Source organism: Carcharodon carcharias, chromosome 3, assembly GCF_017639515.1.
Source record: "Carcharodon carcharias isolate sCarCar2 chromosome 3, sCarCar2.pri, whole genome shotgun sequence".
Lineage (NCBI taxonomy): Eukaryota > Metazoa > Chordata > Chondrichthyes > Lamniformes > Lamnidae > Carcharodon > Carcharodon carcharias.
The window spans coordinates 84,565,249-84,583,291 of record NC_054469.1 but is presented as its reverse complement, the minus strand read 5'-3'; the positions used below and the strand labels follow the sequence as shown (position 1 = coordinate 84,583,291).

At 45.1% G+C, this 18,043-nt stretch overlaps 1 protein-coding gene across 4 annotated transcripts in view; it reads left to right on the top strand.

Annotated features, from left to right (window-relative positions):
• The window catches only part of egfra (epidermal growth factor receptor a (erythroblastic leukemia viral (v-erb-b) oncogene homolog, avian)), a 359,425-nt gene that overhangs the window by 242,304 nt on the left and 99,078 nt on the right, over positions 1–18,043 (top strand). For all 4 annotated transcript variants that reach the window (XM_041183261.1, XM_041183260.1, XM_041183263.1 and 1 more), the window contains 4 exons: positions 1,770–1,896; positions 2,896–2,969; positions 10,241–10,331; positions 10,658–10,857. In XM_041183261.1, coding sequence (XP_041039195.1) covers positions 1,770–1,896; positions 2,896–2,969; positions 10,241–10,331; positions 10,658–10,857 — 492 coding nt within the window. The remainder of the gene's footprint in view (positions 1–1,769; positions 1,897–2,895; positions 2,970–10,240; positions 10,332–10,657; positions 10,858–18,043) is intronic.

Here is an 18,043-nt window from a genome sequence, read left to right as displayed (position 1 = left end):
AGTCCCTTGAGGCTGGGGGTAGTCCCATTGGAAGGGTGGTCAGGGTGATGGGGGATTCCCATGATGGGGGGGAGTGACCAGGTTTGGGGGGAGTCCCTTGGGGGTTCAAGGGGTGGGGGAGCTTTTGGGGCTTCTGGGGTTTGGGGGGGGGTTGGCATGGGTCTCTGCAATAGTCACCCAGACACTAGAAGAAATTTTAATTCTTCTAACATTGTTGTAACACAATCGGAACCACCCAAAGCTTGTGATTTAAATCACATTTTTGGATGGTTCGCAGTACAGGCAATTGTCCATCAGATGTTTGCACTTCCCGGGCAATTGCCATGCAAACCTTACCTGAAAGCTTTCTTGGGGGGTTCCCCAATGCGTCTTTGGGGTATCCGCCCTCCACCACAACATCATGCCCTGGAGCTTGGAAGTTATGGTCCATTATATCAAAAATCTTATTGTCTATAAAACCTTACTTCAGTAACCAAATTTATGTGTCAACATTTGCTATTATGAATTCCAATGTCCACCTTTATAGTGGAAACTGCCTACATAAACATGTTGCTCTCTGCTTACACTCTTCAGCCACTGGTGGCACTGTAGCATCTCAATCTCCCAGCTCCTTATCCGATGTTCCAAGCAACTATATACCTCTTCTCCCCAAATTGCTGTATACTTTTCGAATTAACAAGAGGTAACTTAAAATTCAGGAGAGTGTTACAATCCTGTAAAGGACCAGTAATTGTTTGTTTAATGTAGACTAAGTTTGAAATCCTAGATACCCACTAAGAGAATGAAGCCACAAGGTTCAATGTTTTTAAATAAACAAAATAAACTTTGCTATACAAAGTCAGAAAAGTAAAGCAATTTACAATATCTATCTTATACTCTAACATTCAGAATTAACATGAGGTAAATATAAAAGAACTTGCAAATTGTAGCTAAACACATCATATTGCTCATTAAATGGCAAATGTGATCAAATCAGATCCCATTGATTTCTCAGAAACCTATTACACACCATCATTCTTGTAAATTATTATCTCCTTAGGGATAAGGCATTCATGGTGTCTGCTGTAGCTCAGTGGTAGCAATCTCACCCAAGTCAGAAGGTTGTGTTTAGAATTATAGAATGATACAGCACAGAAGGAAGTCATTCATCTCATCAGCCCTATGTCAGTCCCTTGCAAGGGCTATCCAATTATTCCACTTTCCTGGTCTTTCCTATTGCCCTTCAAATATTTATCAAATACTCTTTTGAAAGATATGATTGAATCTGCTTCCACCATCCCTTCAGGTAACACATTCCAAATCATAACAACAAGTGGTTCAAACTCCTCTCCAGAGACTTAAGTTGACACTCCAGTGCAAAATGGAGGGAGTGCTGCATTGTTGTAGGTGCTGCCTTTTGGTTGAGTTATTATATCTCATCTCATATGGATGTAAAAGGTCCCATGGCACCATTTTTAAGTAGGGCAGTGACGTTCTTCCTGATGTCCTGGTTAATATTTATCCCTCAGGCCCCATTACTAAAGCTGATTACCTGGTCATTTTTCATTACTCTCTGTAGGACCATGCTGTGCACAAATTGGCTGCCATGTTTCCTATATTAGGACAGAGACTACACTTCAGAAGTACAGTATTAGCGGTAAAGAGCTTTGGGACATCCAGTGGTCATGAGCAGCATTATATAAGTGCAAGTCTTTCTTGATTTAAAAATACACATGCCACCTTTTTACTATTTGCTTGTTTATAATGTCTTTATATCCTTTTTTTCTCAGATTGCAATGGATTAGGAGTACCACCATTCAAGAATACAATGTCAATCAATTCTTCAAACATTGATTCTTTTAAAAACTGCACCAAAATTAATGGAAACGTAATCATTATGGAATTGGCTTTCAGAGGGTAAATTATTTCTCTTTTCTTATAATGTTCTAATCGTGCATCATGCCTGGTGAATGATCAAGCAGATCCTTTGCTGGTTTAAGGGATGGAACTAAAGATTACTTGTGACATACCCTCTGAAATCAGTTAACCCGGCATTAAATTTGTTAAATCTGTAAATTTTGTGTCATCCTCATAATTCGGTACCTGCTGCTGTCATGATTTTTCAATAAACCAGTCATCTGTCTACCCATCCATCTATTCACTGAGGCATAAAAACTTGGTCTGCAAGAAGTTGATTTTATGTGTGATTGTTTTGTAGTTTTGTTGACTTTATAATTTTAGTTTCTGCCTTGTTCATTTTTAATAACTAATAAATTATATTTTTTGTTGTATTCCAAGACTATCAGCAAAAATCATCTCCTCCCAAGCCATAACAGATATTTTACAAACCCACATGTACAACATCAATAATAAGTTACCACACTGCAAGTTCGACTTGTTTGAGTGATGCTATCCCAATGCATATGTTCATTCGCCAACAATTATCTAGTATTTGTTAAAGCTTTCTTTTCCCAGAGAAGATCTTACAATGGTCTTGTCTTTGACTATTTGTCTGAAAAATGTGCCTTCTGACTCTTTCCTCAAATTGTAAAGGAGGAGACACCTAATTGTGGATCTTATTGCATGGTATTCCTTTAATTTGTATCAATCAGAACCGTTAGTTTAAAGATGACCCACTTACTATTGGATAAAAACTACCTTCTTGAGAGCATCTAGGGATGCAAAATGAATGCTGACTTTCCCAGCAAAACCCCCACCCTGATGTGAATTTTAAAGAAAAAAGCTATTGCAAAAATTGCAGATACTCTATTTGCACTGGACGTAATTTCAACTCTCAACTTTTTTTTACTGGTTTCAGGCAAATTTTGCCAGAAGAACCAGCACGCTCTAACAGAAATTCCTGCCCTGTACGTGTATAATGTTTTATTAATGGTAATTCATGCTTTCCTATTCTAGTGATCCCTTCACAAATACAACTGCTCTGTCTTTAGAGAAACTAGAAGTCTTCAGAACTGTGAAAGAAATAACAGGTTGGTTCATTCAAAAACTGCTTCCAGGTCCATCCATGTTAAAATAAAATGCAATTTATTTGTAAAGTTATGTTAGTGGAGAGATCCAGGATGTAATATATCACTTTCTCAACACTATGGGCTGGAGTTTATCCTCCCCCATGGGCAGGTTTGAAGGCTGGGGAGCACATAAAATCCAGTAGTGGCCTTACCACCACTTACTCACCTGCCCCTGACCTCTCTGAAATTTTATGGTGGGGTGCGGGGGAGGTATCGGATGGTATGCTCAACCATGAGCCTAGCTAGGCTCTTAAGTGGCCAATTAATGGCCACTTGAGGGCCTCATCCAGCCTTCACTGGTATTATATCCACAGTTGGGGGCAGTCCATGTAAGGAAACCCAGCAGCTTTAGCTGGGTTGGTTGCTGCCTGGCAAAGGGAATTGGGGGAGGGTGTGGTGGAATCCTCCTTTGTGGGTCCCCTGGGCCATCAGAGGCACTCCTTCGTGCAGGTCATACTTCCCCATTTATCCTCCCTCTGGCCTCTCAAACCCAGCCCCCAACCTCGCTTACCAGGACTTGACAATCTGGCCCCAGCCATACCCCGGACTTTGAGTCCAGGTTCCTCTTTGTTGGGACTACCTGTAGTCCCAGCAGTTGCCACTGCTCCCACCTGGTACAGCTGGGACTACTGTCTGTCATTTGATTGGTCAGCAGCTCTCTAAGGCAGGACTTCCTCCTAATGGAGGGACAGAAGTCTTGCCTTAAAGCAATTAGTACTGATCATGGTATTAAATTGCAACAAGGCATCTGCCAGGATCGACATTTCAGCCAGGGCTTAGGGTGGCGGGGTGAGACAGGATGCAGGACTCCATAAAATCCTGCCCCATGTTTCTTCTATATGCGATTAATTGTTACATCACTGCAGTCTTGTTTGGTATTTCACTGTAACATTTTGAGACTTTCAGCTCAAGCAAAACAAATTTGAAGTTCTTCAAAGAAGACAATGCTTGATTTTGGAAAACATATTAAAGCTGTGAAAAAATACATTTTAATCATTACTCTTTTTTATAATCATTTATATTTTATAATCATTAGTCTGCAAAAGGAACCAAGGCTCTAATTTGGATCAGAGTAGTGATGAAATGTACTTGACCTTCAGAATGTTGCAGCATGCTTGTTTATTTCGTACACCCTTACAAAAAAGCCTCAGGTCACTTTTCGAAGTTAAAAATGTGATATAAATAGGAGGTTTTGCAATTTCCCATATGAAAGTTACTGAATCACTGTGGAAAAAGGATATAGGGCATGAAATGTGAGACCGCCATTTCTGATGATTTTTATGTTGGAATTACTAGCAGACAGTTGTTTAAGTGCTTTAGGAACAAAGGAATGTACACAAGAGGAATACAAAAAAAATGGTTCAGTTTAACTGTCCTGTGAACATGTCCCATAATAACTATTAGATCCCACTAACATTTTTCTTCAGAGACTTATCCAAATCTCTGTTTGCAGATGCAAGCAGCTCACATGTCTTCATTACTAGTCCATTCTATATATTCATCACCCTCTACGTAAAGTAGTTAATTTTAATCTTTCCTTTCACCCTCCTCTGCTAAGCTTGAAGCTATTAATAAGAACATGATAACAGGGCAGTTAAATGATGATAATATGATTGGGCAGAAATTGATTTATTAAAGAAAAATAGTGTTTAACAAATCTGTTAAAAATTCTTTGAGTTTGTGATTAGCAGAGTGGATAAAGAAGAACCAGTGTATTGACTGTATTTGGAGTTTTCAGAAGACAACGATAAGATGCAGCCCAAAATAGGGCTCATAGAATTGCGAGTAACATATTACCATGGATTGTGGGATAAAAGCAAAAAATTGCGGATGCTGGAAATCCAAAACAAAAACAGAAACAGAAATACCTGGAAAATCTCAGCAGGTCTGGCAGCATCGGCGGAGGAGAGCACAGTTGACGTTTCGAGTCCTCATGACCCTTCAACAGAACTAAGTAAAAGTAGGAAAGGGGTGAAATATAAGCTGGTTTAAGGGGTGGGGCGGGGGGGAGGGGTTGTTGGGACAAGCAGCCAGTGATAGGTAGAGATAACCAAAAGCCGTCACAGACAAAAGAGCAAAGAGGTGTTGAAGGTGGTGGTATTATCTAAAGGAATGTGCTAATTAAGGGTAGAAGACAAGACAGATAAGGTACAGATAGCCCTAGTGGTGGGAGGGGAATACTAAAAGGTAGAAATAAACAATAGGTGGAAGTACATTTAAAAATAATGGAAATAGGTGGGAAAAGAAAAATCTATATAAATTATTGGAAAAAAACAAAAAGGAGGGCGAAGAAACGGGAAGGGGGTGGGGATGGAGGAGAGAGTTCAAGATCTAAAATTGTTGAACTCAATATTCAGTCCGGAAGGCTGTAAAGTGCCTAGTCGGAAGATGAGGTGCTGTTCCTCCAGTTTGCATTGAGCTTCACTGGAACAATGCAGCAAGCCAAGGATAGACATGTGGGCAAGAGAGCAGGGTGGAGTGTTGAAATGGCAAGCGACAGGGAGGTCTGGGTCATACTTGCGGACAGACCGAAGGTGTTCTGCAAAGCAGTCACCCCGTCTGCGTTTGGTCTCTCCAATGTAGAGGAAACCGCATTGGGAGCAACGAATGCAGTAGAATAAGTTGAGGGAAGTGCAAGTGAAATGCTGCTTCACTTGAAAGGAGTGTTTGGGCCCTTTGACGGTGAGGAGAGAGGAAGTGAAGGGGCAGGTGTTGCAACTTCTGCGGTTGCATGGGAGGGTGCCGTGGGAGGGGGTTGAGGAGTAGGGGGTGATGGAGGAGTGGACCAGGGTGTCACGGAGGGAACGATCCCTACGGAATGCCGCGGGGGGTGGGGGTGGAGGAAGGGAAGATGTGTTTGGTGGTGGCATCATGCTGGAGTTGGCGGAAATGGCAGAAGATGATCCTTTGAATGCGGAGGCTGGTGGAGTGATAAGTGAGGATAAGGGGGACCCTATCATGTTTCTGGGAGGCAGGAGAAGGCGTAATGGTGGATGCGAGGGAGATGGGCCAGACACGGTTGAGGGCCCTGTCAACCACCTCCGTTCTTGAGCTTTTCCACCCACGGTAGTTGACAGGGCCCTCAACTGTGTCTGGCCCATCTCCCACGCATCTGCCCTCACGCCTTCTCCTCCCTCCCAGAAACATGATAGGGTCCCCCTTGTCCTCACTTATCACTCCACCAGCCTCCGCATTCAAAGGAACATCCTCCGCCATTTCTGCCAACTCCAGCATGAGCCACCACCAGACACATCTTCCCTTCACCCCCCCGGCGGCATTCCGTAGGGATCATTCCCTCCATGACACCCTGGTCCACTCCTCCATCACCCCCTACTCCTCAACCCCCTCCCACGGCATCCTCCCATGCGACCGCAGAAGATGCAACACCTGCCCCTTCACTTCCTCTCTCCTCACCATCAAGGGGCCCAAACACTCCTTTCAAGCGAAGCAGCTTTTCACTTGCACTTCCCTTAACTTAGTCTACTGCATTCGTTGCTCCCAATGCGATTTCCTCTACATTGGGGAGACCAAACGCAGACTTGGTGACCGCTTTGCAGAACACCTTCGGTCTGTCCGTAAGAATGACCCAGATCTCCCTGTCGCTTGCCATTTCAACACTCCATCCTGCTCTCTTGCCCAGATGTCTGTCCTTGGCTTGCTGCATTGTTCCAGTGAAGCTCAACGCAAACTGGAGGAACAGCACCTCATCTTCTGACTAGGCACTTTATAGCCTTCCGGACTGAAGATTGAGTTCAACAATTTTAGATCTTGAACTCTCTCCTCCATCCCCACCCCCTTCCCGTTTCTTCCCTCTCCTTTTTGTTTTTTCCAATAATTTATATAGATTTTTCTTTTCCCACCTATTTCAATTATTTTTAAATGTATTTCCACCTATTGTTTATTTCTATCTTTTAGTGTTCCCCCATCCCCACTAGAGCTACCTGTACCTTATCTGTCCTGTCTTCTACCCTTAATTAGCACATTCCTTTAGATAATATCACCACCTTCAACACCTCTTTGTTTTTTTGTCTGTGACAGCTTTTGGTTATCTCCACCTATCACTGGCTGCTTGTCCCAACAACACCCCCCTGCCCCTCATCCCTTAAACCAGCTTATATTTCACCCCTTTCCTATTTTTACTTAGTTCTGTTGAAGGGTCATGAGGACTTGAAACGTCAACTGTGCTCTCCTCCGCCGATGCTGCCAGACCTGCTGAGTTTTTCCAGGTATTTCTATTTCTGTTTTTACCATGGATTTTGGATTGGTTATTTGGTTATGGACAGAAAACAGAGTAAGAATAAACGGGTCATTTTTGGAGTGGCAGTCTTTAGCTAGTCGGGTAATACAAGGATCTGTGTGTTGACCCTCACCTGTTGGAAATCTATATTAATGTCTTAGGTGAGGGGACCGAGTGTAATGCATCCTAGTTTGCTGACAAATACAAAGCAAAGTGCGAATGAGTAGGATGTAGAGAAGCTGCAAAGGGATATAGATCGGTTAAATAACTAGGCAGGAAGGTAGCAGTTGGAGCATAGTGTGCAGAATTGTCAAATTTGGTAAGAAGAATTGAAAAGCAGATTTTTTGAAAAAGGTGAGTGACTAGAAAGTGTTGGTATTCAGCGGTATTTGGATGTCCTTGTGAATCAGAAAAAACTAACTTGCAAGTACAGCAAGCAATTAGGAAAGCAAATGATATGTTAGCTATTACTACAAAGGGATTAGATTATATGAGTACAGAAGGCTCACTGCAGTTATATAGGGCTTTGAGGAGACCACACCTGGACTACTATGTACAGCTTTGGTCTCCTTACTTATTTGCCCTAGAGGGAGTGCAGCAAAATTTCACTAGACTGATGATTGGCATGAGGCCTAGGAAAATAGACCTATATTCCCTCGAGAAGACTCTGCCTATATTCCCTAGAGTTTAGAAGAGTGAAAGATGACCATGTTGAAACAGATAACATTTTTAACAGAGAAGATGCTGAGAGGCCATTTCCTGTGCCTGTGGAATCTATAATCAGTAGTCACAGTCTCAGCCTTTTAGGTCCAAAATTAGGAGAAATTTCTTCACTTGAGGTTGTGAATCTTTGGAATTCACTAACCTAGGAGGCAATGGATGTTCAGTCATTTAGTGCAGCATATTCAATGCAGAAGTCAATAATTTTTTAAATTCTAGAGGAGTCGAGGGATATGGGGATATCATGGGAATGTGGAGCTGAGACATGATCTCATTGAATGGCAGAGCAGGCTCAAGGGCCAAGCGTACTTACTCCTTCTCCTGTTCCTTATCTTCTTTTCAACTATGTTCTCTTGTAGAATCTGTGACTATTCTAAATACTTTGATGTTGTATTACCTGTAATTGTTGAGTATTTCTTTAAAATTTCCTTTGAACATTCAGCTTTGGCCCTGCTCCTAATCAGATGCCTAATCCCATTCAACCAGTGTCTCATGTTGTCCTGTCTTCAATGCCTAGAAATCTTTCTTTAGCAAAGTGACCAAAAATGTCAGCTGTCCCAGCACACCTTATAAACTCAAATCACACCCGGAGATTTACGTTCTGCACTGTGGCTAAACAGTGTAAGATTCCATGTGCTGTTTTCATTGCCACCCACGTTTCTGCTGATGGCTTCAATAATGTATAAAAATGTATCCCTTAATTTCTTTCCTGTATTAATTCCTCACAACCATATCAATTAGTTTATATCGCCACTTTATATTATCCTTTCCCAATCTTGTGACTTTGCGTTTGTCAACCTATACTAATATATGCCATTCATTAGTCCAATTCATCAGTCAAGCCAGGTCCTCCATCAACTTCATTACTTAAATTGACTGTTTACCTTTTGTTCAAGACTGTTCAGTATCCCTGTTTGGTGTCAGCTGAAAACTTGAAGCGATTTGTTTCTTTCCCCATTTCCAAGTAACTCCTGTGCAGGAATAGCAATGGCCCCACCCTACTAGTTTCCTCTTCCATGATGATCAGCTTTGATTATAACCACTCTTCCTATGTTCTTAGAGTACATTGTTACATATTGGATTTCTCTGAAAATTAGGAATACAGAACCACTTTACTGATTGATTCATTTTAAGATAACTACATTTGATTTATTATTAATTCAATCTAATGTGGATAGGAGGGGATCCAACTGAAGAGCATAGATTAGTGATAAACTTTAAATCTGTGCAGTGATAGGCCATAGCTTCTGCGTTCCCCAGCATCGCATTTGGGCGGTTCAGAGTACCCCCCAAAAGATGCGCTGGGGAATCCATCTCGGAACTTCACGGGTAAGCACTTAAAAGGCAATTGCCCAGAAGTGCACATTTCCTCTGGGCAATTGTGCAACCTGGGAACCATCCGAAAATGCAATTTAAAATGCAAGCTTCAGATAGTTCCGACCAATGGATGGGTCACACCAATAGTTACCCAGAAAAAGTTAGAAAAATTAAAACCTCTTCTAAATTCTGGGTAACAATTGTAAAGACCCAGACCGATCCCCACACGGGACTCCCCCAATATCCCTGACCACACCGCACCCCCCGGGGCTCCCACAACCCTGACTAACCACACCCCCCCACAGTATTCCCCACCCACCGGCCAATCTGCCATGGAGATTCCCCAGAGCTACATGGGACTCCTCACCTAATCATCCCCCACCTCAACAGACTCGATTCTCGTTTCTCCAACCCGAACAGACCATCCCACCCTTGGGGTCCAACCAGACACACATCCTCTTATGTCCGACCACCCCAACTCCCCATCCACCCACATGTCCGACTCCCCACCCCCGACCCCCTGGAATTCCAATCTCCCCCACCATGCCAAATGTCTGACCCCGCCCAAAATTCCAATCACCCCCTAACCCCCTCCTGATGTCTGACATCCCCACCCTCTTCCGAATGCCTGAAACCTTCTCCCCATCCCAACCATCCTCCGAACACTGCCAACCCCTCCGCCAAATCCTATCCGCTTCTCCTCTCCCTGGTCTGTCAGACATTTACACTTTCCTGCTTTACAGCAGCTAGTGCCGTAAAAAAGGCAGCGTGTCCACCTTCAACTTGCTGGTGCAGGAATGTGACCCTGGACTTGGGAGAAAGCTCCACTGGCTGGTTCTGATCGTCACTCCGAGGAAGTTGCAGCCCATTATTTCTTGAGTTTCTTCAATATCTATTAGCGATATGATGTTTCACAAACCTTTTGTAATTCCTTATTAACATACTTCTGTTTTATAAGGGTATTTGTTCATTCAAAGTTGGCCAGACCATTATGAAAATCTTCAGGTTTTTGAAAATCTTGAAATTATACGAGGCCGGACACAACATCGGTAAGTGGCTTATATAGCTGTAGTTTAATAGGAACTATTTATTAATGGTGAGAAGTCGTTTATTAAGTTAATTGTGTTGTAAATACAAAGTTTGAATTGTATTTTGATTTTGATTTGCAAAACTGGAAGTGCAATGAACTAAGAACACACAGACAGTGAATGCAGCACTTCACTCAGGAATGAATTTACTTTTAAAATGTGTGATTATTCATTTCATTTGTGTCAATGAATATAAATTGTCATTGAGCTTGGGCCTAAACAACCATCTGGTTAATATAGGTGTAATTTTCTTTACCTAATGTCTTTCTATTTTTGTACATATTTAGTAGTAGTATATCATTCGCTTTGGTGAAGCTGAACATTACTTCTCTGGGATTGCGTTCACTCAAGGAGATTAGTGACGGCCAAGTAAGCATCGTCAATAATTTCAAACTTTGCTACGCTGACACCATAAACTGGGAGCAGCTTTTCAAATCGAGCAGGCAGTCATCGAAACTAACACAAAATAAACCCAAGAAAGAATGCAGTAAGTGAATAACTTTTGAATTTTTTATATGGGATATTTGAGTGGTCAATTAGAAGTCGTTCAAATCTTATTTGGCACTGGAGTTCTGGAAACTACTCTGGTTTTGATTTGTTTGAATATGTCAAAAGCATTGCTCTATATTTTTTCAAACCTAAAGCTTGATGCCATTTGTTTGACAACACTAAGCTTTTCTCAATAATTTAAATATACCAATATATTTTTGAACAAAAACTAGACACAGATTTTACTCTTTTCTTGGAGGAATGATGACCAATATTTCAAAAAATGGGTATTCCAGGTGTGCGTATGTTTTCACTCATTGTAATGCTTTAGTAATATAACAATTATTGAATTCCACCTTGAACCCTAGAGAAAACATGGCTTGATTGATAGCTCTGGCTCGCTGATTTCTGCTGTTAATTGTGCAGTGTTTATTTACACAAGGTTAAGAGGTTTCAAGTGCTTGAAGTTTCTGCTATTCATACTTTAAAGGGTCTGGATGATTGACACTTTTATTTTCCTGTATTAAAAAGGAGTTTATTTTATCATAATGTGAATGACTGAATGAATGACTAAGATTTTTTTACACACCCTGCTGTCACTATAGAGTTCAGTGGTTCTATACTGTGTATGGTGGTTCAATGGGCATGGAAATGCCATAGCTTGGCATAAGGAGAATGGTCCATGGGGGGCAGTGGATTTGCATAGCTTAGCAAGTGGGGAAGAGGCCATGCGGGGTTAGGTGGAGGGGCAAAGCTTGACATGGGGGGGCATGAGAGGCCATAGATGTCTGGAGGATATACATTGGCATGGGCCCAAGAGGGGCCATAGAGGATGGGTGGGGGGCATGAGGAGACATGGTGCAGAATTTTCCCAGATTTGCACTAAGTTTGGTAGCGGGCAGATAAACCAACGTTTTACCCATTGGCCGCGGTGGTGGGTTTTCAAGCCGTATCTTCCCAAACCCGCCACATTATTTATGCATTCCCAGGAGACATGCCATTTCCATGCCAGACGGGCTCTCATTCGCCCGCCCACCATCACCCCACCGCTGCATCATGCCGGGCGCTATATTTAAAGTCCAGCCACAAGTACACATCTCAGTGCTTCCAGACCACCACTTCTGCACGGAAGACATGGCCCTCAAACTGAAGAAGACTGCAGCCCCCAGGTTCAGCAACGCGTTCCTCGAGTACCTTTTGGATGCCAAGGAGGCCCACCGGAATGCCCTCTACCCCCGCACTGGCCACAGGATGGGCAGCAACAGCATAAACCCAGCTTGGGATGTGGTGGCAGTAGTGTCCTTCAAAAGAGGACAACCACCCAGTGCCACAAGAGGATGAATGATCTGCTCCATTCCACCAGGTTAAGTTACTCTTCTCATCACTTTCAACTCACACACTCACAAACCCATCAATATCCACAGCTCAAGGGACGTCACCATTCACTCTCTCACACTCACCGTCATTGTCCTTATTCTGTCTATGGGACCACTCTCCACCCACACAGGCCAGGTATACTGATCATCTGGCCTGGCAGGCATCCTGATAACACTTTCTCCATCTCTATTCATGAAAGACAAGCTGGCACACAACAAGAGGAAGAGGTCACAGACCAGTGGCAGAATGCCTGAAATCAAGTCCTCACGGACTTTGAAAACAGAGCCATCCAGCTTGCCAGCAAGGATCTGGACCATTTCTGTACTGACGATGAGATTGGCAGTGCTCCACTAAGTGAAGGTCCAGCGGTGCAACATCTATCAGACAACCATGCTGTGAGTGATGTGTCCTGTTTCACAGGTCACTGCCATGCACTAATTATCTCTGCTTGCTTCCACAGGCACATCTGGGAAACAGCTGATGGAGTCCATGACCAGTGGCCTCCAATCAAGCCCCGAAGAAACCTCTGAAAAGGAATCTGGAGGCACCCCCCTTGTAGTCCCATCACAGCGCTCACCTCTCCCTCCACCAGCATAGAGACACACACCTCGATGGGACCTAGGTTTAGAATACTCTCGGCATCACGACCTGGTGAGCACATTGCACTGTCTGATCCATAGATGGAGGCATGGACCACCCTAGCGTCTGGCACTCGGAGGATTGCTGGAGGCCAGAAATTTGCTGAGTCCAAGCCAGATGACGAGCATCTGGACTAGATCATGCCACAGTTGCTAGAGCTGCAAAGGCAAGCTCGGGAACATCAGGAAGGAATGCTTGCTGCTGTCTTCAGATTGCAAGGCACGGCAGAGAACTCCATCTGCCTTCACTCTAAGGTGATAGAACCGACATGCCAACGCACCGAGGTCAACACTGGTAGGATGGCGGCCGCCATGGAGACCTTGTCCAGGGCTTTACTCCTGCACTGCTGCACGGGCTCAACTCCATCGCTGCTGCAATTGTTGGCTTCCAAAAGTGTGTATGCGAGAGGGGTGCCAGGCAGCTCGATCTCACTCCAGCTACCCCTGCTCCTCAAGGAGTCAGCCTGGGGCCCCTGGGCACCCATAGGGAGGAGGATCAACAGGTGCACACTCCGGTCCCATCCATCCAGGTGACTCCGAGAGTGCCCAGCACATCCGACTCCCCTCTACCTGTGACCTCAGCAGCTTCAGCTCCACAGGCCAAGTAGGGTGCTAGTGCCACGCAGCAGGACCCCGGAAGCAGGCCGGGGCCCTCCAAGTCTTGGCCCTCCAAAGGACGCCCATCAAAGTCACCACAGACGGGGCGTCACGGTCAGCAGGCTGCCTCTACTTCCACTATGGATGTCCGGGGAGCACCAAGACCCAGCAGCAGAGTTAGGAATGTTAAGGAGAATTAGTTGCATGGCCTGGGTACAGGCGTTACTCGCTTCTACAGGCTGTTCACTATTGTCAATAAACTCCCAAGAATGTCTCCCTGTCTATGGCTCATTGATCTGATGAATAGTGTTTTTGTCACTCAGATGTGAAACTTTTCTGCACAAGATAAAGGCAGGTGTCTCAGTCCAGGGCCTCTTCCCTGTGCTTTGTGCAGCCTTCGGTCCAAAGTGATGGTCCGTCCTCACACTCCCTGGACACATTACTGATGCCTGCACTGCAGCAGTGCTTGTCATTGCTGCCAGATGTCATGGGCAGGCGTCACAGAGTTCTCTCATTTCCTATATGCTCTCAGCACCTTTAAGGTGGGGCTGGCCCCATCTCTTCAGCATCTGTGACCACTGATGTTGTGCTCCAGCTCCTGAAAGGCTCAGGTGCTGAAGGCAGACAAAGGATCAGATCTTTCTAAAGTTTCATGGCTGCGTCTCTATGATATGACCCTGATCACAGAGCACAAGCAAGCTGCCCTAAGCCTCTGAGAATGATTGACTCCTGTCTAGCTATGTGGAGATCTATGGAGTGTCCTCACTGCATGTCATCACCATCCTCGTGCAGTCGAGCGACTATGAGGGCCTCCATTGCACCTCCATGACATGAGCATTATCACAGAGGGTATTCACCATAAGCCAGACTGGAGTCAAACGTTCACAGATGCAATGTGAGGATCTATGGGGTCTCCTCACTGCATGTCGCCATCATCCTCCACAAATCTAGCAGCTGTGAGGTCCCGCTGAATGCGCCTGCCTTATCTGGCTAGTGTGAGAGGCCCAACCCCGCCATCTTCACCTCCAAGGATGTCCTCAGCCCCCTGTCGGCACCCTCCTCATTGGAGGCAACGATGATGCTTGACACACTCTGTGGACTGTATTGCAGGGCTCCACCAGACCTGTCCAGGCACTGGAACCTCATCTACAGCATCCCGATGGCTAACTCCACCAAGCTGCAAGCTGCAGCATGAACCTCATTATAGTGTCGCTCTGCTGCAGCCTGAGGCTGCTGCACGAGTGTCTTCAGCCACGCCCTCTGTGGGTAGCACTTGTCCCTGAGGAGCCAACCCTGCAGCTTCTGTGGAACTGGAAGACTCCAGAGATCAGTGACCGACTGAGGAGGTAGGCATAGTGCGCACTCCCTAGAAACTGTGCGCACACCTGCAGGATGTGTTTCTGGTGGTCGCACACCAACTGCACATTCAGCAGTTGATGTAGTCCACCGTGTGTAGCAACAGAGATCTGAGTGCCACATGAGTGCAGTCAATCACATCCTGAACCTGTGGGAAATCTGAGATCTGCATGAATCCAATCGTTCTTGCATCTTGGCTGTCCTGGTCCTGGGCGAAATGCAGAAAGTTGTGTGCCCTCGCAAAGATGGCATCCGTGACCTCAGGGATGCATTTATAGTTGGATCCCGCAGAGGTCACCTGTGGAGTCCTAAAAGGAGCAGTAGAAATTGAGCACTGCTATCACTTTCACAGCCACTAGCAGTGGATGCCATCCATGCCGTGGTGCTAAATCCTTCTGTAGCTAGCAGTTGTGCCCAACCAGTTCCCTAGACATGCGATTGGCGGCAGCTTTGCCCATTGGGCTGCATGCTGTGCTCTCAGTTCAGGCGCAGGCATTCCCCTAACCTGCGCTGAAAGTCTGCACTGTTAGCTTGAAACATGGGGGAGGCTGGTCCAAACTGGGATGATGACATTGCAAAGGGCTGTGAGCACCTCCAGCAGTGACTGCTCCATGGCCAGATTTAGCGGGGAGATTGTACAATGTGCCCAGTCACCCAACTGTTCTGCCCATGACTAAAATGCTCATGACTTTGCAATCTGTGCCAGGGTGGCAGGGGAGGGAGGTGAAAAGTTTTTGAGCACTTTGTGGCACTTTGATGCATCTGCATTGCTTTAATGAGCAGATAAACTCGAAGCCCGACTCAAACCATATCAATGTGGCTGCACCTGATCTGTCTGAGTTGCAGAGGAATAGTGACTTTATACAGGTTTCCCTAATGTGCGACCACATCCCACACCCACCCTACCCCTCCACCCCGAATGCTTGGGCTCTATGTTCAACAGCAGGCCCTTGGCCCACCCCCCCGCACAAGTCGCCTCAACGGCAGGGCTGAGCTTAACCCAACCCCCCAGTGCCTTTCAAGCTTGAGCCCAACGGGCGACCCTGACGAGCGCTGTACAATGTAATTGCGTACTTACCTCCGAGTTCCCCTCAAAGTGAAGGTCGCCAAGTGCACATTGCTTATGTGCTGTTGTGAAACATGTCAGCATGCTTTTCCGCCAACGTGGACGGACAACCCAGCAGGGCAGCGGAATGATTCGGCGGCCTGACCTGATAATGATGTGCTGATTTATGACAATGAGGTTCCTGATGTCCGATGCCTGGAAACGCGGCCCATCATTGTCAGGCTGAGTGGATGATCGCGAATTGGTTTCATGCCGTCACACCATTTTGTCCACTCATGCCACTGATCACGCCTGATGCCATTGGGCACAGACTATTCTGCCAATGATAGGGCATGGGGAGTGTTTGGGGGTGAGGGGTCATGAGGGCTGGAGGGTCTTTCTGCTTTTATTTTAAACGGGACAAAGTTCCATGGCATCAAGGTGATTGACCTCCAACAACCACAACCATCTTCCTAGATAATCGAGAGTAGACTGATGGGGCGATTATTGGTCTGGCTGGATTTGTGCTGCTTTTTGTGTAAAGGACATCCTTGGGCAATTTTCCACATTGTCGGGTTGATGCCAGTGTTGTAGCTGTACTGGAACAGTTTGGCTAGAGGCGCGGCAACTTCTGGACCACAAGTTTTCAGTACTATTGTGGAATATAGACAGGGCCCATAGCATTTGCAGTATTCAATGCCTTCAGCCATTTCTTGATGTCATGTGGAGTGAATTGAATTGGCAGACAACTGGCATCTGTGATGCTGGGGACCTCTGGAGAAGGCCGAGATGGATCATCTACTCGGCACTTCTGGCTGAAGATTGTTGCAAATACTTCAGCCTTACTTATCACACTGATCTGCTGGGCTCCCCCATCATTGAGGATGAGGTTATTTGTAGAGCCTCCTCCTCCAGTGAGTTGTTTAATTGTCCAGCACCATTCACAGCTGGATGTGGCAGGACTATAGAGCTTAGATCTGACCCGCTGGTTGTGGAATCGCTTAGCCCTGTCTATCACTTGCAGCTTCTGCTGTTTGACACACAAGTAGCCTTGTGTTATAGCTTCATCAGGTTGACACCTCATTTTTAGGTGTGCCTGGTGCTTTTCCTGATATGCCCTCCTGCACTCTTCATTGAATCAGGGTTGATCCCCTGTTTTGGTGATAATGGTAGAGTGGGGCATATGCCGGGCCATGAGGTTACAGATTATGTTTGAGTACAATTCTGCTGCTGCTGATGTCCCGCAGTGCCTCACAATCATCCAGTCTTGAGTAGCTAGATCTGTTAGCAATCTATCCCATTTAGAATGGTGGTAGTGCCACACAACACGATGGAGGGTATCCTCAGTGTGAAGACGGGACTTTGTCTCCACATATGCAGGATGATGTTGATAGAAGCATTGCAAATAGAATTCAGTGTGGAGAAGAATGAAGTGATTAACTTTTTGGGAGGACTAACATGAAACAACAGTATATTATAGCAGGTATTTTTTTGTACAATAAAGATAAGCAGGGAGACCTTTGTGTTCTTATACAGAAATCCGAAGTGTTCACAGAGCAAGTTGATAAGGTAGTTAAACAAGAAAATTGGTCACTTGAGTTAATGAATAGAATATAAAAGCAGAGAGATCATACTGGAACTACATAAATTACTGGTTAGGCCTCAGCTGAAGTATGATGGGCAATTCTGGGCACTGTGTTTCAGTAAAGATGTAAAAGCATTAGAAAGGGTACAGAGGAGACTTAACAAGATGATACCAGGGATGAGGGACCTCAACTCTGAGGAGAGGTTAGAGAAGTTAGAACTATTTTCCTTGGGAGAGGGAAGGTTAAGAGGTGACCTAATAGAGATTTTCAAGCTAATGAGAGTTTTGATGGAGTAGATTGGGAAAGAAATATTGGGCAGAATTTTACGCTGATCGGGCGGGCACACGCCCTACCTGATTGGACGCAAAATCGCGTGAGATGACATTGGGTGAGCTTTGGTCGACGGGCACGTGCTAAACTCGGAAGCACACCTGCTGACAATTAGAGGCCAATCAAGGTTATTAAAGATGCAATTTTCACTGATTTTTCTTGGTCCGTCCAATCTTGGTGGACGGGGGACTCGACCAGGCGGACTTTGCATTTTTCATGAAACCTTTCATCTAAGTGCGGGGCAAAGTTTCAGTT